This window comes from Urocitellus parryii, unplaced genomic scaffold (assembly GCF_045843805.1).
Source record: "Urocitellus parryii isolate mUroPar1 unplaced genomic scaffold, mUroPar1.hap1 Scaffold_152, whole genome shotgun sequence".
Classification (NCBI taxonomy): Eukaryota; Metazoa; Chordata; class Mammalia; order Rodentia; family Sciuridae; genus Urocitellus; species Urocitellus parryii.
The window spans coordinates 208,102-231,989 of NW_027552075.1; the positions used below are offsets into that span (position 1 = coordinate 208,102).

Consider the following 23,888-nt stretch of genomic DNA (forward strand, 5'->3'; position numbering starts at 1 on the left):
CCTTGCTTTTTGCTGAGGCTGGCTTTGAACTTTCGATCCTCCTGCCTCAGCCTCCCAAGCTGCTGGGATTACAGGTATGCACCACTGTGCTGGGCTTCCTGGACTTTTGTATGGTCTTAGCCCTTATTGCTTTGTTTCTGCTTACTGAGGTAAGAAGTACTGCTTCTCTGGCAGAATAGGCCCATGCACACTGGGCCCTTAGAGATAATGAAGAGGAACAGGGTAACCCACAAACACTCTACACTGATTAACTTTTTTTTGTCTAGTCATGTCATTTGCCTCTTCAGAAACCTCAGTGCCTCTAGCTTACTAAATGAAGTAAATCCAAGTTTCTGTGCTTTATATTCAAGGCTTCAGTCTCCATTTCTGATTTTGTCTGTCCTTATATTCCATACATACTGAAGACTTGGTGCCCTACAAGTGCGCTCTGCGCTTTCTGGGCCTATGCTTACGTATTTCTTTGAGCCTGAAATGTCTTTTCTTCTCTTTCTTTCTTCCAATAGCTACATTTCAAAAATCTTACCCATCTAAGGGCTGGCTTAAATAATCTTTCCTTTATGATATGTTTACCTCATCTGGGTAACATCAAAGGAATCAGAATTTTAGAGCTCAAAGGGACTCTGAATTCATCTGGCTTACTCCTCTCATTCTACAGAGGAGAAGATTGATCCCAGTATTCCTCATTCAGATGTGTGTTCTGTCTGTCCCAGAATTCCCACAGTCTTCTGCTTATGCTTTGTCTTGGGTTATGTGGTCTCCCTTGACTTACTGGTAAATACGTTTTGTCCCCTTGATTAGTTTTGAAGCTTCATGAAGGTAAGAACTACATCTTTCTCATCTTCATATTTCAGTCCCCATAGTCCACGTGCAACATTTTATTCAGCTGTAATGAATATTTGGTGTGTGTATGATTGTTGATTACAAATAAAAAAAAGTTCTTGACCATAAAAACATCATTTTAATCAGTTTTTGAGTATTCCTTTATTTTTTTTTTAAAGAGAGAGAGACAGAGGGAGAGAGAATTTTTAATATTTATTTTTAGTTTTCGGTGGACACAACATTTTTATTTGTATGTGGTGCTGAGGATTGAACCCAGCGTCGCACGCATGCCAGGCAAACGCACTACCGCCTGAGCCACATCCCCAGCCCTATTGAGTATTCCTTTATAGTGGTTGAAAGCTTGGTTCTTGCATGAGATTTTTATTTCTTTGCCGTGTTGGGGTTTGAACCCAAGGCCTTATGTTCTACTGCTGAGCTATACCCCTGCCCAGATTCATGTATGAATAGTCCCAGTATACTACTATTTGGAATAGCACTACTGTTTAGTGTGATTCAACCTTCACTTGGAATAGCTCACTATAAACTTTTTAATATTCAAGAGAGTCACAGGTATTTAAAACTCCAGGAATGTGAAAATAAAGTAGATGATTCATCATGACTTTTGGTGGGTCATGGTATGTGAATATACATCTTTTAGTTATTTACATTTTAAGCTGGGGGTCACAAACTCACCAATTTGGGGAGTCAGGCCCAGAAGTAGGTGGGCTGCAGGAATGTCGATACTCCCCACCTTCATATGGTAATGGGTTACAAGTTACTACAGCAGAGCAGGTCATATTTCAGAGAGCAAGAGCACATTTTCAAGAATGTTTAGATAGCATTTCAATCTGTGATGGAATTTTGTATTCGTCTCCTTAGAATCCAGACAGAGAGGAAGCCCAGAAGAAATAATTGCTTTTCCTGTCATCCCCTCCATCTGTCTTTTCCAACAGTTTGTAATGCAAGCTGAAGTTGAGACTTTTTTTTCCAGGGAGCTTTTAAGTCCTGTCCTTGTCAACTCCTAGGCATGAAAGCTTTACTCTCCAGCTTTGGCTGGCAGTTGTTTTGCCGAAGGGAGTCTCTATTTGACTGGCACAGGCTTGAGAGAATTATGGATGTTCCAAAATATTGAGTTTTATAGGTCAAGAGGCCCCACGTTCCCCTCTTCCCTGGAACACAGGAAAAGTTCGCTTTCAGAACTCGTTTTCTATGCTTCTGAGGAACACTCAGGAGGAGAGCAGCAGTGTGGACAACAACGAGTTTTCCTTTCATAAATTTCATCTCTATCACGTTCAAGTTGAATAGATGTGCTTTCTCAATCTGTGCAAATAAGGGGAAAGTGTTTACTTCACGTTTGTGGTGTCTTAAAATACATTTTTAACAGAAGAGTTTTAAAAGAGTTCTTTGTAAAAATTCCTTGGGAGCAAGGGATGTTCTAGAAATTGAAGACACAGTGCGGCCATTTCTTTACTTCCTAACAATTTTCCGGAACCCCAACTTGCATGGTTAGCACTGTGCAAAGCATTTTGGAGAATTCTTTGCTTGTTGACCACCTCCTATGTGGGCCAATTTGAACTCTTGTCTGTGACCTCTTTTAACCAGACGGTGATGCTTTTACAAAGTTAATATGGCATGGAGTCCTCCCCATTTTTATCTGTTGAAATCATCAATCCAAAGCTTTAATTAAATACCCACATGTTTGAAAGTTGGTGGATAAAATGAGTCAATTCAGCAAGTACATGATTTGATATGCTATGAAATTTATGCAGCTTCCCAGTAATTAAAATGGACAGCTTGAATGTAGGTGGAAAGGGAGGTGAATAGAAGAGCAGGTTAGAGAAGGAAAAAGCTGGCATGTGAAATTGCAAGAGTAGCCAAACCTTGACCAGTTCCCAGTGTTCTCACCGAGAATCACCAAGACAGATCAGCCACTGGGTTTCTGTATCTTGAATGGAGCTTGGGTGCAATGGGGCTGTTTCTTTGGTCAGAGTAAGGTGTGGGAGGGGAAGAGAATTATTATTGCCCTCTCCAGCTCCGATCACTAAAATTTTGATTTGGAAGAAGCTTCAGATAATTGTAGTGCGAGATGCCACCCAGTTTGGGAATTCTTTATATAACATCTATGACATTGCATCCTTACAGTGATGGGAAGCTCCTGACTTCATTGACCCACACTGAATAGGACAAACTCTTCCAGTTTTGTACAGATTTAATTATAAGAAACTTTCTTAGACTGAACTGAAATAGTAAAATAGACTTCAATGTAGCTCCTCATTGATTTAATTTTGCCAGCTGGACCAGTGTAAGCCTAATCCCTTTTTCTTATTACAGCTTCTGAAATTTAAAATGGTTATTATGTTCCTTTCTTACTGTTTCTTTTCTAGCCCAGCCATTCTAAGTTTCCTGAACTTTATGATGTAATTTCCAGCTCCTTTATCATCCTGATAGCTTTGCTTTGGTTAGAAATTTGTCCGCTTCCCTCTTAAAATATGGTTCCCAGGAGTAGACATACCATGGGAACATACAGAGGGACAGTTTGCCTCCTTGTTCTAGACTGGAATCATTCAGGGGCCTGTCAGTTCCCTGAAATTAATTGTAAATATTTGTATGGATAGCCATATTTCTGGAGAGAAGACTCATTGGTTTATTTTTTTTTAAGATTCTCTTAGGAGTCTATAACTGTTCAAAAGTTCAGAGCCACTAATGTATTCTTCCATTATCTTGGATTTGGTGAAGCTTTTGGCAGCTGTATCACACCACGGGCTTCTGAAGAGTTGGCAGTCCCCTTAAGCCCCCCAGGTAAAGAATTGCAAATGGATGCCCTCAGAGGAAAAAAGAAAACTTAAATGGCTTAAGCAGGCTGCCATACAATCCTTATGCCTTCGTCCATGGTGTGAATTCTCTGTCTGAAGCGGACATAAATTCTAACCATAAATTCTAAGCCATACGTAAATTCTAACCATTCCTTATCATGTCTGAATGCAGACCTGGAGTTACCAATTCTATCAGTTTTTCTAGAGAAGCCAAGAAATCTGGATTTTTATGTGCCTCTCCCAATTTTTAAATGTTGGCTTCATGTTTTTCACAAACACTGCAAAAGCCAAACAAAACACATCTGTGAGCCAATGGTTTGCAATACTGCCCCAAGTTTTTTTCATATGAACTTCATTTAAACTTTCTCCTCTTCTATTTGTGCAAGAGATTTTTTTTTTTAATTAAGTGCCAGACTTTATGTGTCTCACCCTTGGTTTTACCTTGCTAATTTTGCTTGATTGCTCCAACCTGTTGAGACCTTTTGAATCTGTGATGACCTCCCCATTTTAGCAGATTTTCCAGACATGCTCTTCAATGTCTTGATTTGACTTCTAGATAAAAAGGTGAAGTGGATGGGTTCAGAGCCATGTGGCATGCTATTAGGGACTTCTTGTTCTCTTCCCCTCATTCTCACTTTAATACAAGTGCCAGGCCCCGAAAACACAGGATTTCCACCTGTCCCCAGTTATTATCCAGAATAATTTTTCTTCATCTTTTTGTCTTACTTTTCTCTAGAAAAGGCAGCTGTTAATATTTGCCTGCTTCATTCTTCATGGAGATATCATAAAGATTTATTAACTAAATCAGCAAAGCATGTTGCCTTTCAAGGAGAAAATATTCCTTGATTTTCATCATAAAAATTAGCACATCATCTAATTCAAGCTTAGAATGAAAATAGCATTCTCCAAACTCTCAACTAGGTGGGTGATGGTACTTGACAGCATAAGCGTCATCTTCACCACGTGGGATTAGGAATTCATTGTTACCAGCTGAGTTGCAGGATGGTTTGTATTCTTGCCCTTCATCATTTTAAATGTATCCTTTTTCTCATTCTCTCTTGGGAAGAAAGTGAAGCCCATTGACTGATGAAAATAAAGAAAACAGAGGCATTAGTCCTGAAAGCACCATAGTTTGGGGAAAAAAAGATTGCCACTTACTTTTTACTCCTAACACATACTGTCTTGAAAATGATTGAGTTTTTAAAACATAAGTTCACATTTTCCTGGGCTGGGGATGTGGCTCAAGCGGTAGCTCGCTCGCCTGGCGTGCGTGCGGCCCGGGTTCGATCCTCAGCACCACATACCAACAAAGATGTTGTATCTGCCGAGAACTAAAAAATAAATATTAAAAACTCACTCACTCTCTCTCTCTCTCTCTCTCTCTCTCTCTCTCCTCTCTCACTCTCTCTTTAAAAAAAAAAAAAAAAAGTTCACATTTTCCCATTAGTGGTTGAAAATGATCAGAGGTTTGTTTGTTTGTTTGTTTCTTTTTTGGGGGTGCGATGGGATAGGGAACCGGGTCTCTCTGTGTTGCCCAGGCTGGGCTTGAACTGCCTGGTCTCAAGTGATCCTCTTGCCTTAGCCTCCAGAGTAGCTGGAACTATAGGTGTGTGTTACCACACCCAGCTTGTTTCTTTCTTTTTTCTTTTCTTTTGTCTTTTTCTCCTTTTTCCCTCCTCCCCTCCTCGTATTATTCCTCTTACCTTCAAACAGTAGTAAACTTCAGAAACTCAGAAATTGCTTCATTCTGGACATAACCTGGGAGTGCAGAGAGCACTGGGGTAGGTGGAGCAGCCCTTGAGTCAGCCTAGGGCTCAGCCTTCTGCAGGAGCAGTGCCCCTGGTTTTGATTGGGCCCTACCACCATTCCCTAGCCAGGATTTGGGGTGTAGAGGTCTTTATTTGACATGTTGAATTCAAGTGAATGTTCTGTTTTGCCCACTTCTAGAGTGCCACTGACTGTAGTTGAGGCAACAACTGGTAACAGTGCTAAACATTTCACTGTTTAGCACTGCCATGTGACCGGGTTCATCTGACCACCATGTTTCATCCTGCTATTGCATGTGAGCCTTGATAGCGTTTTTTTGGCAGACACACATCTGCTGTTTGTTTGAAACTCTTTACTACTTGGCCCTGCTGTTTTCTGTTTACCTTGGACAAGTGACTTAACTTCTTTGAGCCTCAGATTCTTCACCTATGCCATGGAAGTAATAATACCTACTCCAGGATGGTGCAAATTAGAATTATTATACTTTAGACATCAGGAACAATGACAGGCTCACTCATACTTAGTAAATAGTAGTAATATTGTTGCTGCTGCTGCCGCTGCTGGTTATGATATAAGCCAATTTTGTGCATCCAGGCATTTGTCAGGTCCCTGTGACTTTTCCAGCAGTTCCTCTCCTTTGCATCCTGACTGCCCTGCTTTCAAGCACCTCCAGGTTTGCTTGCTCCCACTATTTTGAGCCTCTTTATTGCCTCAGTATGCTGTCCTCTGAGAATGAAAACATGTTCTGTGATTATAGTTACATCTCCCATTTACTGAATCAATTTTAGTAAGTGTAGATTCTTGAAAATAATTTCACTCAGATGTTTAAGTTTAGTCATCCTTTCTACATATCTGCTTTTATTTTCTTTGCTTCCATAATGTATTTCCTCCTCACCCCTTAGATTAAACTAGCCAGAATTTCTTTAGGCCTTTTCAAGAGACTTGTACCTAGATTTATTTATTTATTAACTCTATTCTTTTCCTCTTCCTGTTCATTATTTTATACTTTTATCCTTAATACTTCTTTCTTCCCTGTATTCTTTGAGTTTCTTTTAATACTTAAGCATACCTTTTGTGTTCCTATTTTCAAATAACATAAGGTACGCTTATCTCTGAAGACTCTGGCTATATAGTTTTTATTTCACCTAAGAACTTTTTACCCAATTTTGTTTACTAAATATGGCATATTTTTTTGCTCATTTGTTTACTAAATATGGCATTTTTTGCCTTTATGCACAAAATTGGTAACACATTTTTAATTGCTTTATTGAGCTATAACTCACAGCTTAATCTGAATCTAAGTATACTATTCAATGTCTTGTTATACATTATTAAATTTTTAAAAATTGCATAAAATATATGTAGCATAAAATTTACCATTTCAACCATCTTTATATACAGTGGCATTAATTACATTCACAATATTGGACAATTGTCACTGCTTCTGTTTCTGAAATTTTTATCATTCCAGACAGAAACTCTGTAACCATTAAGCAACAGCTCTCCCAGTTTCCTGTAACCTCTAATTTATTTACCTTTTATCCCTATGAATTGCCCTGTTTTTCTAGATATTTTGTATAAATGGTGTCCAACAATATTTGACCTTTTGTTTCTAGCATCCTTCCCTTGTTATGTCCTCAAGGTCCATCCATGTTGTAGCATGTTTTGGAATATTGTTCCTTTTATGACTGCAGAATATTACGTTGTTTGGGTTTACTGCATTTCATTTTTCCATCCATCTAGGACTTGTGGGTTGTTTGCACCTTTTGGCTATTGTGAACAACATTGGTTACAATGTGATAATTTTTAGTCATTTTAATGTTTAATCTCCTGTGGCTCAGGCCTGTAATCCCTGCAGCTCAGAAGGATTGGGAGTTCAAAGCCTGCTTCAGCAACTTATCAAGGCCCTAAGCAACTTAACAAGACCCTGTCCCTAAAATAAAATTTTTTTAAAAAATCAATTATTTTAATGTTAGATTTTTTTAGTATTTATTTTTTAGTTGTAGTTGGATATAATATCTTTATTTTTTTATTTATTTTTATGTGGTGCTGAGGATCGAACCCAGGGCCTCACACATGCTAGGCAAGCATTGTACTGCTGAGCCACAACCCCAGCCCAAAATAAAATATTTCTAAAAAGGGGTCTGGGGATGTGGCTCATTGGTAAAGTGCCCCTGGGTTCAATCCCTGGTACCAAACAACAACAACAACAAGAAAAGAAAAATGAAAGAAACAAATTTTTTAAAAAAATTTATTCTCTTTGGAAATATTGTTTCCATATTGTTTTAAACTTTAATAAGTTTATCTTTTTCAGTAAACATAGAATACCTTAACATAAGCCTGCTTCCTATTTTATCTTCATTTAATCTGTGTAGACTATGTGTTTCAGCTTCGTTTAATCTGTGCAGACTATGTGTTTCAGATAAGCTAGAGAATCTTTAACTTTAGTGTTCCATGCCTATTAACAGAGATACTCTCCCCATACCAAAATAAAGCTACTTTGAATTTTTCTTTTATTTAGTTGACAATTCCAACAGTTAGACTATTTCCTTCCTGTCCTTAGAAACGTAAGTCCCAATTGTCTGTAACAGGATTATTGAAAATAGCTTTAGGAAAACAGTGTGCCAAGAAGGAACACTGAAGTTTATTATTCTTCTGAGCCATCTCCATATAAATTGGCACTTGTTAGGAGCCAGGAAAGGAAGGTCAAGCATAATTTTTGCCATCTCCTTGTTTCCATGTTAATGGCAGTCACAAGTTTTAACTGGAGTCTCAGCATCTGAAGAGGAAAATGCCATTCATCACTACTGTAACTGCTCTGGCTATTACCCAGGTCACTCTTGCTTTTGATTGCTGGTAGTTAGAGATTTTTGTAAGGAAAATTCCATCCTCAGTTAGAGGTTGTGCATTAGAAAAATTGCAGTATTTCTGCTGACAGGGCAAAGCTTTCCTGGATTTCAAGTCCTTGACACAAGAAGTCATTCAGATATGTGAGAACAGTGGATGGGAATTTGAAACTCTGTCTTCATGTAAGAGGTTGGCTTCCCTTTTCCTCTTCCCTCTTTTAAATCCATGGAAATATAGTATTTTAAACAGCACGAATCCAGTACTGTGGTTGTTCTGTCAGCATTTCCATTAATAACTCCCTATTTTCAGAAGTCTGTAATAAAGCTATAAAATTTCCTTTGCTCTAATTGGACTCCCAGGTCTCCTCTGGAAGGAGATTAATTTTGCAAAACCAGGGATAATGCTTTTTTAGTCTGGTTTGGTGTTTTTTAGTCATCTAGATTAAAGCTTTAAAGTGCACAAGAAACTTATCATCTTCCATAAAGTATTGGATAACAGGCCAGGATTCTAATTTATATTTCCCTATTGTATTGTTGACTGTGAAAAGATGCTGAGTTCATCACTAGATATCATAATATCTAGAACATGGATGTTAGGCAAAATATATTAGTGTCACTTTCATAATAGCTCACGATTAGAAGGGAGACATTTCTTCTGCAGATGTTTCTACTGACAAATTTGGTGACCCAGTATTGTCTTTTATAAAGTGGAAGAAGAGGTGAATTGAGTAGTGTTTAATTCAAATCAGACCTAATTACTCACCCCTGTCTCCTTATTATACTTGAACTTTGTTCCCAGTCACACGAAAGGATAGTTTACAATTATTCTTGTTATAACATCATTATAATTAGGCCAAATTCTGCTTCTGTTAAGAAATATATACTTTTTCTTTATTTCATTACATACTTAGAGATTAGGAGATTCTGGTAATTAAATCAGTATCTTGTGCACAGGTTCCAGTACCACTTGTTAGCCTTGGAGTTTCCCAGATCTTTAGAATTAAGAATGTATTGTTGTAAGGTTAACATGTCTCTTGTTGTAGTAGTCATCTTGCCACACTGAGGATTGAATCCAGGGATGTTCTGCCACTGAGCTACACCCCTAGCCTTTTTAAAAAAAAATATTAATTTTTTTAGGTGTGGATGGATATAACACAATGCCTTTATTTTTATGTGGTGCTGCGGATCGAACCTGGGTCCTGCCTGTGCTAGGCGACCGCTCTACCGCTGAGCCACAATCCCAGCCCCACACTCCTAGCCTTTTAAATTTTGAGACAAGGTCTCATTAAGTTGCTGAGGCTGTTCCTCAAAGTTGTGATCCTCCTGCTTCAGCTTCCCAAGTCTCTGGGGTTACAGGCATGTGCCACTGCACATAGCTAAGGCTAATAAGGTTTTTTTGTGATTAATTCATTGTAAGCAAAGATACATTCTGAGTTGTTTTTGCAGAACATACATTTTGAGTTATTTGTCCAGACTAAAATACTAATGTTTTATTATACTACATTTATATTAATGTATAAATGTTTACCTTGCATTCTCCCTAACATTGTTACATATATCATGACTTGATCCTGTGGAGACGTGAATCAGGCCATGTAGACGGCATTCTCCTTATGTTGTAGATGAAGGAATAGGCTCGGATAATATGTTCTGTGACTTGCCCAAAGTCACACTTAGTGAATCAATCACAATTCACAGGTTTTCTGATTCTCCCAGCATGCCACAAACTTGTCTACACCAAAATCTCTTTTCAGACAGTGACAAATGTTTATAAATAGGTTTGAGAGCCACTTTTTTTCACTGCAGAGCCTGAAAAATTAACTGGTTCACAGGGGAATCCAAACAATGGCAGTGACCCTGGCCTTGCTCACTAGCTGGTCGGTCTCAGCATAATGAAGAAACCAGACTGAGAGAAGCAGCCAAGGGTGAAAAGAGAGCTGTGTCCACTGCATACTTGTGGTGCTGCAAATCCAGGAATGATTGAGATCCTGAAGAGAATGAGTGAAATAGGAAAAGATCAGATCCTTCAGAGAAAGCTCCGAGGGGATCCCATGACCAACAGGACATTGGTACAGAAGGTATCTCTAAAAGTTAACTGAGGAACATTTAGATATCACCACAAAAGAGTGTTTTCTCCTGAATGAAGACCCGTAATATAGATTAGAGTAAGTGACTAAAATTAGAAGTAATAGTAAGATATGGGGAATTAGTATGAAGTAAGTAACCTCAAACTTGGCAGTTGGGAGGCTTAGCTATTTGTGGGAAGTAGTCCTTTGTTAAACTTGGACAAGTTGTTCCTTTAAATGTGCCCCACTTCCCGGTATTGGATTTCTGTGCCTTTTATTCAGCAAAAGCAGCTGAGCCTTTGCTTAAATATTTCCTCCTCTTTTGCCATGTGGAACTGATGCTTTAAACGCACTCCTCCTCCAGGGTTACATTTCATTAAGGGAGCTGTGCAGGAATGCCTCCACCACTCCCAGCTATTTCAGGGTGAGCATGTTTTAGCTATGGGTGATAACAGATATAAGCAGAACTTTAAAATGTAAATGTTTAGTCTTGTTTGGGCAAGGTTGAATGTGTGTCTCTGCCTCATCTTGTGATTTTAACTTCTGGCTTGTCTCCTAAAAACAATAAAAAATGAGCTTTTTGATTCACATTTTTCAGTGGATGTGGTTTACAGAAATCATAAATAAAAGTAACTTATGTGGAACAGAGCATTTTAACAAATAAGGTGAGAATTACTCCCTTTGCTCCTTACATTCTTTTGGTTCACAAACTTGGAAAGAAATCTGTGCTTTAAATAAAGCACCTTTATACCCAGGATTTCTGAATGGGCTATGAAAGAGTTAGTGTTAACACCAGTGATTCTCCTCTGATAGGCACCTATTTGGCATCTGACCAAGGCTGCCAGACCCAGAAGGTGTTTGGTGTGTTCTTGGATGCAGGGAAGCATGGTGTTATACAAGTGCTGCCATCCATGGCTGAGACTCCTGTAGCCTCCACTACTGTTTGGCATCATTGTGGGAACGGGCTGCATTGATATTGTTGCTGCTCCAGCTACAGGTGCCCTGTTTCCATAGCAGCAGCTCACAGTGGTGCCAGGGTGGCCAGCAGCATCAGAAGGGACTTTTCATAAAGATAGGCTACTTAGCCCTAGGTGTCTACCGTTAGTAGATACCATCAGGGCCTCTGATTAGGGCTCATCAGATGTAGTAGCCCTCATCAGTGTTTCTGCTCTCTTGACGATTTTCTGGGTTTACCGAAGGATGCTGAATGATTCTTAATTCATACCTCTTTGTATCATTTTCATCTTAGTTACTTATATTTCTTACATGTTTCCTTATAAGTTCTTTAAAGACAGTTCCCCTATGTAGCAATCTTTTTCTTCAGTATCCAACACAAGTACATTTAGTAGGCATTCACTTTCTATTGTGGGAATGAGCAAAAAATTTAAACTTTCTGGAGCATCTTTGATTTTCAGTGTGGTTTGAGGATGCCATTCTTCCAAACATGGCTTTAGATAGTGAACTTTACCAGCTTATTTATGAAGCTCATTTATAAAAAGTTGAGTCAACAACCTCTGAATTTTAGAGCTATGGTCTAATGTGAAATATTACATTCTGCGTGACAGATCTGGTAATGATATTAATCATTGCCATTTAGCAGTCCCTCCTGTGAGCATTGATTGTGCTTTATTTAGTCAAGATTCTCTTGGTTGCAAGGACAAAATCGCAATTTAGATGTCTTAAGCAGTTGGGTGCAGTGGCACATGCCTATAATCCCAGCAGCATGGGAGGCTGAGATAGGAGGATCACAAGTTCAAGGACAGCCTTAGCAATTCAGTGAGGCCCTAAGTGGGACCCTGTCTCCAAATAAATAAAAAACAAAAAAGGGCTGGGGATTTGGCTCAGTGGGTTAAATCTCCAGATTTTATACTGTAAATAAATAAGTATCCTAAGCAAAAAGGGATTATTTGGAAAGATATTATTGTGTCTTGATTTGAAGGAAGTTGAACAATCTAGCTGTGGGAAGAGGAGTGTCTCAACTGAACTTGTTATGCAGCTGCAGCCCAGGAATGAAGCACTACTTCATATCAGCTAAGTCTGTATCTCTTTATGGGCTGCATTAGCTGGAGACCAGCTTCCTCCTGTTCCTGGGGAACCTCATTGCTATCTAACTCAGATAGATGAACCCTCTTTCCCAATCCAGGTCTGTAAATATCACAGGAAAACTCTGATTGGCCCAGCTTGAGCCTCCTCTGCCCTTTGGACAGTGGACTCTAAAGGAAACATTGAGAAAAGATTGGCCGGGGGAGAAAGAATACTGGGCCAACAATTTCAAAGGTGTTCACTCCCTAGCCCTGTGTTCCTTCCTAAACAAAATGTTTTTGATATAGGTGATGTTATTTTCTGTTCTAGAAATTATGAAACTGTCCCTCTAGAAGGTTAGTGGTTTAACAGAGATCATACTATTTCATGGCAAGGCCAAGCATCAAATCCCAGTGCTAAAAAAACTCTTGCTTTAACTAATACAGTGCATTGTTTTCCATGCAATAAATAGAAAAGAACTAGCAGGTAGATGGGAAGGTGGAAAATAGAAATGATAACAGAGTGATGAAAAATTTGTAAGTTTCTTCCTAGTAACCTTGGATTTAGCATCTGTTTTTTTTTTTTCAAAGAACAGTCTAAAGCCATACCATTTCTTCTGAAAATGAACAACCTTTTCTCCTTCCTGCAGTGAAAACAAATAGGATCTCAGTTTAAAATCTCTGAAAGACTGCCTGTGGACTCACAGAATAAAGACAATATAATTCTCTGATAGAGCAAACTTCAAAATTAGATGCATTTTAAGACTAGAGGCAATGTTGATTTCTTAAAGCATTTCCATTGGTTCAGAGCCCCTTTATCTACACAGGAGGCTAACAACAGGTCTTCAGAAAATAAAAGTATGGAGGGGAGAAGAAAGCAGTAGAGCCTGGGCCAGATCCCATACAGCTTATCTTCTTTGAACATGATCTAGTGTGTCTTGGGAGCCTGTTCAGAGGCTCCTTCAGAAGGCTAGGAAAATTAAGAGTAAGGGATACACTTAATGATGCACAGAAAAAACAGCTACTGTAATTGGTTTTGCTGAGACTTGGAAGCTAGCTCAGTGGATTGTTTTTCATATCCTGAATGTAGACTTTGAGTTAAAGAGGGCCACCATAGAAAGTGCTGCCTAATAACACCCTCAGATGCAGGCTGCAGCCACACATCGGTGCATGATTCAGAAAGTCCACGTAGAGGGAGAAATTCAGAGTAGATTGAAAGCAGATATTTTGGGGCAATTAGTTCTGTTTTTAGTCCACATCTAGTTTGGAATGGAAAGTAGCTACATTTTATTTTAAAGAGTGTCTAGGGACAATGCCAGAATCAATCTTTCAGCACATTTTCTGATTACCCAGGTAGTAAAAGTATTTTAGTATTTTTAAAAAATAAAATCTTTTTATAGTTCTTGTGATTCTTCCAATTACAAAATGTTCTTTTCTGTGTTATTGATTATTAGAGGTTAGATATCAAAATTAGGGTGTCTATGAGAATGGACTTTCTTGATAGAATGAATACTTCAAGGAACTTTTTGACTCTGGAAAATGAATTATATTAAATTTCACCAACTTTAGTACATTGTTATAAAAAGCAAAAGTATTCCAACCTGAAAAAAAAAATCTGTAATCTGGCAGACTGTTTATCTTTCTTAAAGGCTATGAAATGTAAGATTGTGTGAGTCTTATTTGTTTGCTGGAGGAAAAAGGTGCTACTTTCAGTGGAGACAGTTCTGGTAGGATGCCAGATTGAGAATAAGGGGGGAATAGAGATAGAACTCTTTCTCTTAGGAAGGATGGTGTGTCCTTGTTTAGACTTAGAAATCTAAGTATAGACCTTAGCCCTTTCTGTCTTCCTGGCTGAATGTCATGTGGTCGGGGTGTTTGGCTATGTCAGCACGTCACTATAACATGACATGCAATATCACAGAATTTTATGCAAGCCATGACCAAGAAGGTCAGTCTTTTCTAGTGGTCATTTGCCTGCAAGGTCTCCAAGGTACTTTTTCATATAACCCAACAGTTTCTAGAAGTGTTCAGTGGATTTAGAATTTACTGACCCCCTTGGAGCATCTAGGGCATTAGACTCCATATTAGCCAAATAGATTATATCAGTAGCAAGTGTGATGCTGTGATTTTGAACTAATGCTTGTAATTGATCCCGGAAATTAGGGGGAGTGATGGGTGTCAGCCCACTTCATACAGAGCAATAATCTCAGCATTGCCACTTGTATGATTGTCTCATTTTTTTTTCTTTTCAGTTCTGAAGATTGAACCCAGGGTCTTGCTAGGCAAGCACCCTACCACTGAATTACACCACCAGTTCTTTTTAAAATGTATTCTGAAAGAAGTTCTCACTAAATTGACCAAGCTGTCCTCCAACTAGCAATCTTCTTGCCTCAGCCTCCTGAGTAGCTGGAATTACAGGCATGCAACACTGTCCCTGGTGGTATTTTAAATCAGTTGGCAAAAATTTGTGGAATTCCAGCTATGCTGTAGCTTTGGCTGATGCTGTAGGCAAGGTGACCATATAGCTTATTAACAGCATCACTTTTGACAGTGAGAGGGAATTGTTAGTAATATACTGAGTCAGTAGTCATTTACTGTGACTGTCCTGGCTAAACTAGGATGGATGAGTGCTTTAATTATAGGACACATTAGAAAGCTATTCATATCCTTGGTGTATACTCAAAGGATTATATAACTCTTGTTAGACAGCTAATCCTTACACTTTAGACAATGCAAGAACATTATTAAAAAGTCCTTCTAAAATTATTCCATTGTACCTCCAGCAATGAGTTTCTCTTGTACTGATTTATATAACAGACATTTATAGGCATCTCTTATCTTTAAAAATTACTCCCTTTAGCACTGGGATATAGCTCAGTGGTAGAATACTTGTCTTGCCTGAGCAAGTCCCTGAGTTCATTCAGTACCCAGTTCAAAAAAAAAAAAAATTCCTTTACTCATCTATTACCCCATTTTCTTGTTTTCTCATAGCAAAAACTTGTTGGAAAAGTAGTTTATAGTAGGCATAATGCAAACTTTTTCTGTTAAAGACCATATAGTAAATGTTTCAGTTTTTGTGGACTGTATGGTCTCTGTGGCGACCATCCTCACTAGGGTGAAAAGTAATCATAGATAATACCTGAATGAGCCATTTCCACCCCAAAAAACATTTACAAAAGCAGATAGCAGACTGTATTTGGCCTACAGGTCATCATTTGCTTGTCCCTGCTCTGTATCACTGTTTCTCTCCATCATGGCACTCTCTACTTCTATCCTCCTGCACTGCACTGAAACTGCTCTTGTCAAGGTCATCAGCATGCAACTTCCTTGTTGAGTTCAGTTGCAGTTTTCTATCTTAATCTTACATGAATTTTCTACAACATAAGATACAATCACTCCTTTCCTCCTTTAAACACTTTTGTTTGGCTTCTGTGACATCATTGTGCTTGGTTTTCTCTCATGTTGCTCATGATTTTCCTCTTGCATTTTTGTTCTTTTCTTTTGTTCTTTTCTTCTTGACTTCCCAGTGTTAATGCCTGAGGGCTCAATCCCCAGCTTTCTTGTCTTCTTTTCCCTTCCCTGGCATATGGGACATATTCAGTATATACTTGTTGAATGAGTGAAGAAGTGAATGAAATGCTGCCTGGTGTGGCTGGCACTCCAGTTGCCAAGGAACAGTCAAGGAACAGTGCAGTGCATGTGTTCTACAAGTATGTAGCACTAACACCCTCCCAACTCCCTCCTGTTGCTGTCCTTACTCACAAAAGATACTATGGGTTGTCTTAGTTTTAATGTGTAGCATCCATATTTATAGGTTTTTATTTCCATAGACACATTTGGCTCACCATTCAAGTGTACCTTTCTAATTTCATTTCATTGGTATTTCAAGTGCAACACTATAGTTGTCTTCAAGGTTTGCTACAATACTGGAACCCCCATACACAGTGCTGATTTTTTTTTCTAAGACACAGTCTCCTGGAACTTTTCAAATCCAGAGCCCTCCCTATCCCTAACTTAGAGCCACCTCTATCTCTTTACAGGTTTTGAAGGTTATTGTGCGTGTGCGTGCACGCATACACACATACACACACACACACACACACACACACACACATTGTGCATGTCCTGTTTATTTGTTGTCATCAATAGCATGTAGTCACCAAAATAGAGCAAAATGGCTTAGTTTTTAAATTAAAACTTTATGATGCAGATTGGTAAGAGTCCGAAGCATTTGCCTATATCTAAATTCTAGACTCTTATTTCACTACTATTTTGGTACAGTAAAATTGTCAGCATGTGTACAGTGAATCAAGATAGCTTTATGGTAATTTTCTTTTGAGACTGGAATTGATTATGATGTAGTTATTGGTGCTGTCTTGCATTGCTTCTTGTTTTTCATTTATTTCTCTCATCTAGGCACTTGAAGAGGCCCAGAAAGCTATTCAACAACTCTTCGGCAAAATCAAAGATATCAAAGACAAAGCAGAAAAATCAGAACAAATGGTGAGTTTAGGTTTCCTCCTAGCTTTTTTGCATCCGCAGAGGAAGTTAGTTTCTCTCTCAGTCATGGTAATTAATGGACTTTTTCCCCCACTTCCTGCCAGCCACAGTCATCCACATCTCTTAGGCAAGTCCCTGTGAGTGCATTATGGACTGACTCAAGGGGAGCTGCTAGACAATGGTGACTCACTGTCCCTCCTGCACTACATTTTCATTCCCATATTTAAATAGGAAAAGTTTTCTTCTTTTCCCCAAAATAGTTTCCTAGTCATTTTGGATGCTTTTTCTCTAGCATTTGTTTATATCACATATTTCTCAATCAAGATACATGATGATTTGTAACTTAATAGCACACTAAAACTGGTCCTGGATCTGGGAGATGGGGTGCACCCTGCTCAGTTTACATACATATAGTTTTAATTAAGTTCTTGTTCCTCAAATTTGTGGTCCCTTGGGATGTTCTCAGATGGCCACTCTGCTGACCAAAGATCAGCAGTCACCACTGTTATTCCATGGAGACACTGAGATGCAATCTCCTGGATTGAAATTTTAAGTAATATGAGGCATCTGGATTTCAGTTTCTTCAACCATAAAATCTATGTCAACAAGGTTATTGTGAGAATTAAATATATGAAGAGAACTGAATAGAGTACTTGGGACTTGGATTTATGGTCCTTTCCAAAGAGTGAACTACACTCAGCACCTACCAGGGGCTGTTGAAGTGTGATTATTAGGTGACACGTCAAATGCAACTTTTGCTAGAGTTTATTGTACTCATTTTTTGCTCATAAGTCATCTTCTGATTCTAATTTGCTATTCTGGACTATGCTTCCTCTTCCAGATGGGGCATGCAATGACCTGTCATTCAAGTAAGCTGCGTCTGGCATTATTAGATGTCTTATTTGCTTCCCTGGACAGTGCTTTGCTAAGGGGAAGAGGAGGAAGGAATGAGGAGAGAACTGGTATTTGTTGAGTTCTTTTAATGTGCCAAGCATGGTGCCACTTCCTTTTTTTTGGCACCAGGGGTTGAACCAAGGGGCACTAGACCACTGAGCCACATCCCCTGCCCTTTTTTGTATTTTATTTAGAGACAGGGTCCCATTGAGTTGCTTAGCATCTCGCTTTTTGCTGAGGTTTTGAATTCGAGATTGAGTTGCTTAGCATCTCGCTTTTTGCTGAGGTTTTGAATTCGAGATCCTTCTGCCTTAGCCTCCTGAGCTACTGGAATTACAAGCAGGTGCCACCATACCTAGGGTGCCACTTCCTTTCCCCCCCCCCAAGAACAAATGAGGTTTATTCCAGAAAAGCAAGGTCAGTGTAACATTCAAAACCCAATATTAACCATGTGAACAAAACAAACAAAATCAGGCTCCACTTATGCTATCCTCCCCTATATTATGTCCAAAAATGGACTCCCCACATATCCAGAGCAATGAGACTCATTTCATTTACTTCCTTTCTCTCATTCACACTCCTTCATTGCCAAATCAGGGTCTAAAAACTATTGTTCAGTAGTTATCCCATTTATCTATTTTTACTTCAGTTGCCTGTACTTTTGGGTCCATATCTAAAAAATAATTGACCACACTGATATCATAGAGGATTTCCTCTTATTTTCCTCCATCTATTTTACAGTTTGGATCTTATATTGAAGTCTTGATTTCACTTTGAGTTAGTTTCTATGAATGGTGTAAGACACAAGGTCTTATTTCATTCTTCTGTGTGTGAATAACCAGTTATCCCAATGCAGAAATTGTCTTTTCCCGTTGTGTCTTCCTGGAATCTTTGTCAAAAATCAATTGATTTGTAATGTGTGGACTTATTTCTGGACCCAATGCCACTTCTTTTTTACATGCAATCTAACTTAGCCCTCCTGATGATCTTATGGACTAGGTTTCATTATCATTATTATTTTGATGATTATCATTTTATAGATTAGAAAACCTAGACTTGGTAAGGCTAAGAAGCTTGGCCTGTGACACAGAGTTGAAAAGTGGTAGAGCTGGATTTAGCCCTAGACCTGCCTAACTCTAAAATCTAGCATATCTTGTTTGGATGCCCATGGACAACAAACAGGGTAAACTAACCATGAGTAATCAGTTCTGCAGAATCGGCTCATGTAAGTTTGACCTTAACCCCCCCTGCTCTACCAATGAGGCTTGTGTTTAGGGAAAAGCAAGTAGCTCAGTTTGTTTAAAGCAGCACAGGACATGTAATGGGAATAAAGGAGATCCTGGGAATGCAGAAACTGGCCAGCTCTGGTGAGTGCAGTGAGAAAGTAAGGGATAGATTCTTGAGATTAGGCAGAGGAAGAATAGTCAGGATTTAATGGTTGATGAATAGTGCAGAGAATGAGAAGGGACACTAATGACTATGACTTTAAACATAGCAGTTAAAGTCCCTAATGATGTTAGGATTGAAGCTAAAACCATCTACAACTAAAAAAAAATTTTAAAAAAAGAATGTTTCTCAGTTATCATGGTCTTGGTTTAGTCAAAGAGTTCATTTAGGTGTCAGTAAAATTGGAGGACTTCTCCACCTTCTCTGTTGAATCCACTTTTCCCAGTGACTGAAGTACACCTGTTTTCCCAGATAGAGTCTCTTTCTCTCAGGCCTGCTGGAGCAGCACTCTCAGAATTTTATTCCCCAGATTGTCTTCTTGCTCCCTAAAGCCCCTCTTCTCTTACAATGCTCCATGTTAAGCTCATGTTACAGGAGTTAAATTTGAGATTTGAAAGCCTTTTTTTTTTTTTTTTTTGCTGCAGACCAACCAATAAACCCTAATTCTATTAGTAAAGACCATCTCAGTAAAACTAGCTGCCTCACTCTCCATTTTGTGCTGAACCCAGTAGCTACAGGCAGAAGTCACACTGTTTTGACCTTATTCAAGAGGAGATGTGCTGGGCTGGGGTTGTGGCTCAGCGGTAGAATGCTTGCCTCACATGTGTGAGACCCTAGGTTCGATCCTCAGCACCACATAAAAATAAAAATAAAGTTATTGTGTCCATCTATAACTAAAAACAAAAAAAAAGGAGATGTGCTGAACTTGGCTCCTGCACCCTATAAGCTCTTTGGGTCATTTTGTTGAGGGTGACAAATAAAATTAACTTATTTTTCACCACTGAGGGTTTTGTAACCCTGTTGTATAAAGTCTGAAGAAATGCCAAATTAAATTTAAAGGGGCAGATTAGAAATTATTTTGATTTTGAATTGTGAGGATATTTGTGATTTCTCCAGGGCTATCTGAAGGTTTTTTTCCTTGCTTCATGTGCATTATTTTCTTGTGGAGTTGCTCATAGAAGTGTTAAAAACTTTCTTAACATTCTTCTTTTCTGTTGTTTTTCAATATTTAGGTCAAAGAAATCACCCGTGATATCAAGCAATTAGATCATGCCAAACGCCACCTGACCACCTCAATCACGACGCTAAACCACCTGCACATGTTGGCAGGTGGTGTGGATTCCCTCGAGTAAGCAATGTAGACTTCTCTTTGGGGCCCACAAGAAACCCATCACATAAAGAAAATGGCTTCATAGGTTTACTCTCTTCCCACCAGGAAAGGCTCCCTATCCTGCCCACTTTCTGTCCTATTCAGTCACCATTTTTTGCTTCTATTGTTCAAAATTTTACAAAAAAGTGAGGTGCAGTTGAATCTGAGGGGGATCCAGAAAGTACGTGAGAGTGATTCCAAGAATGGGATTCACACGTGAGCTATACCATTATGGCAGATAGGGTGATTCAGGTCCAGAATCACTCCCAGTAGCCTCTGTTTTAGAAAGTTTTCCTGCTGGTATTGGACTGAGTTGCACAGTCTGTCACCTGACACCTTTGGAAACAGATCTTTGATGTATCATCAACCCACCTTTTTTTTTTTTTTCTTTTTAAGATTGGGTGCTATTGTGTTGCCCAGGTTGGTCTTAAACTCGTGATCTTCCTGCTTCAGCCTCCCACTTTTTAAAAAATTTTTCCAAAGACAGAAGCTTCCTGTCTGGCTGATAGAGGGAATGAGACATGAGTACCTTAAAAATAGGTTTGAAAGTAGGAGCTGGTTATTTACTGCAAAGGATCCATCCAAATCCTCCTTCTCTAGCATTTCAGTTTACCTCTACAGTCTGTGTCAGGCTGAGAATTTCCTCTGATCCAGCCTCAGTGTAATTTTTTAAAGGACAGAAAAAGAGCCTCTTCAAAGAAATGTTGATACAGTATCCAAAATCTTGGGATGATGGGAATAAGGGAATGCATGGAAGGAAAGAAGAGAGAGCAGACTCCTTTGGAGCACTCCTGGGTATGGCCTAGACATCAAAGAATCCCTAGTCTTTTCTCGTGCAAGGAGTGATCAGCCAGAAAACAAGTCAGCAGGACTGGAAGAACAGTTTGTGATATTCCTTCCCTCAAGTGTCCAGTGGTAGCAACATAACACCTTGGCTTGAACTTGAGCCTGCCTTTTCAAATGCCTCTGAAGGAAAATAATAAATTATACACTTAGTGTAAAAGAATAACCCTGATGAAAAATTTAGATCTAATAGTTGTACTTCCTTGTGTGTAACTGTTGATTTTATCTGCATCTTTTATTTAAGCTTCATTAACCTTACAGTAGGGAAAGTGGACATCTCTGACACAGAGTTGCTTATATTGGCTTAAAACCTACAGATTTAACCTGTAAATGTATATAGATGTGTATGTATCCTGAAAGATAGTGTGGTTTGTCCATATGCTACAATCCTCAGATAGTAACATCTCTATCTCTATTAAAACCCTGCTAATCCCATAATGCCCAATGCAAATCCAAGATTCTCCTCCCACCACCCAGTGACAATCCATCTACTCACACATTTTTGTACCATTTGTAGCACATGACTTGTATTTCTATTTAATCTAGCAATTATTTTCATGTGTACTTGACTTTCTCCCTTATTGAATGGTGTCACCTTGAGGATTTGGGCCACATCTTTTTTTTTTTTTTTTCAAAATCACCCAGAACACAGCACTATACACATCCAGCATTTGGTAAATATTTATTAAATTGAATTGATGTATATTTTAGAGCTAGAGCAATTTTGTCTATATCTATATCTCGAGTTTTTTTTTGTTGTTGTTGTTGTTATTGTTTTTAAAGAACTTTCAACTTCTAATTTCCTTGCAGAGCCATGACCAGGCGCAGACAGTATGGAGAAGTTGCTAATCTTCTTCAGGGTGTAATGAATGTTCTGGAACACTTCCACAAGTATATGGGGATTCCACAGATCCGGCAGCTTTCTGAAAGGTAAAATGTCACTGAAGAAAAGGTCCTCATTTGAGAAAAGATGGCATAGGAAGTGCTTAAGCCCTGAGCTCTACATGCTCATGGTTGAATCTTATTGTATGAAGCAACCTCAGTTGTTATCTAATCTAAATCTGTGTGATGTTGGGATCCCCCTATAATGCCACTTATAATGTCTTCTGAGCTACCTGTGTCAGATAGCTACTGTTGTATATATGCAAAATTCTTAGTGTCCACATTTGTGAAGGAAACTGTCCCAGTTATTTTCTTGTCACAAATAATCACAAAATCACAAAACTTGTTGTCTTGAAACAATTATTTTGTCCATGAAACTTGGCCTGGCTCAGTGAGAACTCTGTGCTCCATGCAGTGTCAGCTGAGGCAGCATGAGAGGGAATTGGAAGAACCAAGTTCATGGCTGATACATTGATGCTCATTGTCACTGGGAGCTCACTCAGGTGTGGACTGGGATCCCTGTTTTCCTCTGTGGGCTGCTTGGCCTTCCTCATGGTAAGATGGCTGGGTTCCAAGAATGAGCATCCCAAGAGAACTTAGCCTTGAAAGCCACATAGCATCACTTCTGCTATAGCCACAAGGCTTTCAAGGTTCAAGAGGAAAGAACTCTTCCCTTACCTGCTCAATTGGAGAATTGTTGAAGTCACATTGGTAAAAGAGCATGTAGGCTGGGATGTATGGCTAGGCAATTTGTGTGTGTGTGTGTGTGTGTGTGTGTGTGTGTATGTGTGTATGTGTGTATGTGTGCGCGCGCGCTTGGGATCAAGCCCAGGGCCTCACTCATGCCTGGTAAATGCTCTACCCCTGAGCTTCATCCCCAGCCTTACTGTGACAATCTTTAGAAAATATGCCACTAGAACTTCAGATATGATAAAATTATGACTTTCTCTCTAACTTTATTCTTTCCTTCCTACCACTGTTTCCTTTTAATCTCAAATGCAGATCCAATAAGAAGAAAGATAGATGCTTGTAACAAAGAAATATGAGGATTCTAAAGGAGGGTGAGGTGTGGTTAATTCATTGCCTTTTCTCTTAGAAAACACTAAGGAAGAGATAATGGTGACTGACAAATTCTAACCTTCCTTGCAGCAAAGAAGAAATGAAAGGGCAGCAACCATCATGTTCGAATCTCTCTCTTAGTAAGGCCTGACTGCAGCAGATTTTTTTCTTCTTCTTTCTTTTCCTTTTTTTTTTTTTTTTTTTTTTTTTGTATTGGTGATTGAGCCAGGGATGTTCTACTGTTGAGCTACATACCCAGCTATTTTTATTTTTTATATAGTCTCTCTCAGTTACAAGGCTAGTCTTGAACTTGCGATCCTCCTACCTCAGCCACCTGAGATGCTGGGATTATAGGTGAGCATCACTGTTCCTGGCCAGACTTCCCTTTTTCTAAATTTCTTTATATTTAATTATATAAGTAATTCATGGGTACATTCTCCTTCATTTAAAAAAGTTAAAAACACAAATGAGATTTAAGTTTCCTTTAACCGTACTTCAAATCCCATTACTCTTCCTATGGAGAGTGACTGTTATGAATTTAATGGCTTATCCCTCTGGAAATTTTTTTTTCTTTTTTTTGACAGAGTCTCATTATGTGGTCCAGGCTGGCCTCAACTTCCTGGGCTCAAATGATCTTCCTACTTCAGTATCCTAAATTGCTGGGACTATAGGCACACGCCCTCTGCCTGGCCCTCCAGATTTTTATTTGTTCATTTACATGAATCTATAGTTGCATTTTGTGGTTTTGTTTTAAGTAGATGCCTTTGTACTACTTACTTTGT

The 23,888-nt window shown here is 38.9% G+C and overlaps 1 protein-coding gene across 1 annotated transcript in view; it reads left to right on the top strand.

The window, feature by feature from the left end:
- LOC144251699 (vacuolar protein sorting-associated protein 53 homolog) overlaps positions 1-23,888 on the top strand; it is a 141,567-nt gene that overhangs the window by 15,839 nt on the left and 101,840 nt on the right. The window contains exons 5-7 of the mRNA XM_077794467.1: positions 16,749-16,835; positions 20,186-20,301; positions 21,976-22,095. Of these exons, the coding sequence (XP_077650593.1) occupies positions 16,749-16,835; positions 20,186-20,301; positions 21,976-22,095 (323 nt within the window). The remainder of the gene's footprint in view (positions 1-16,748; positions 16,836-20,185; positions 20,302-21,975; positions 22,096-23,888) is intronic.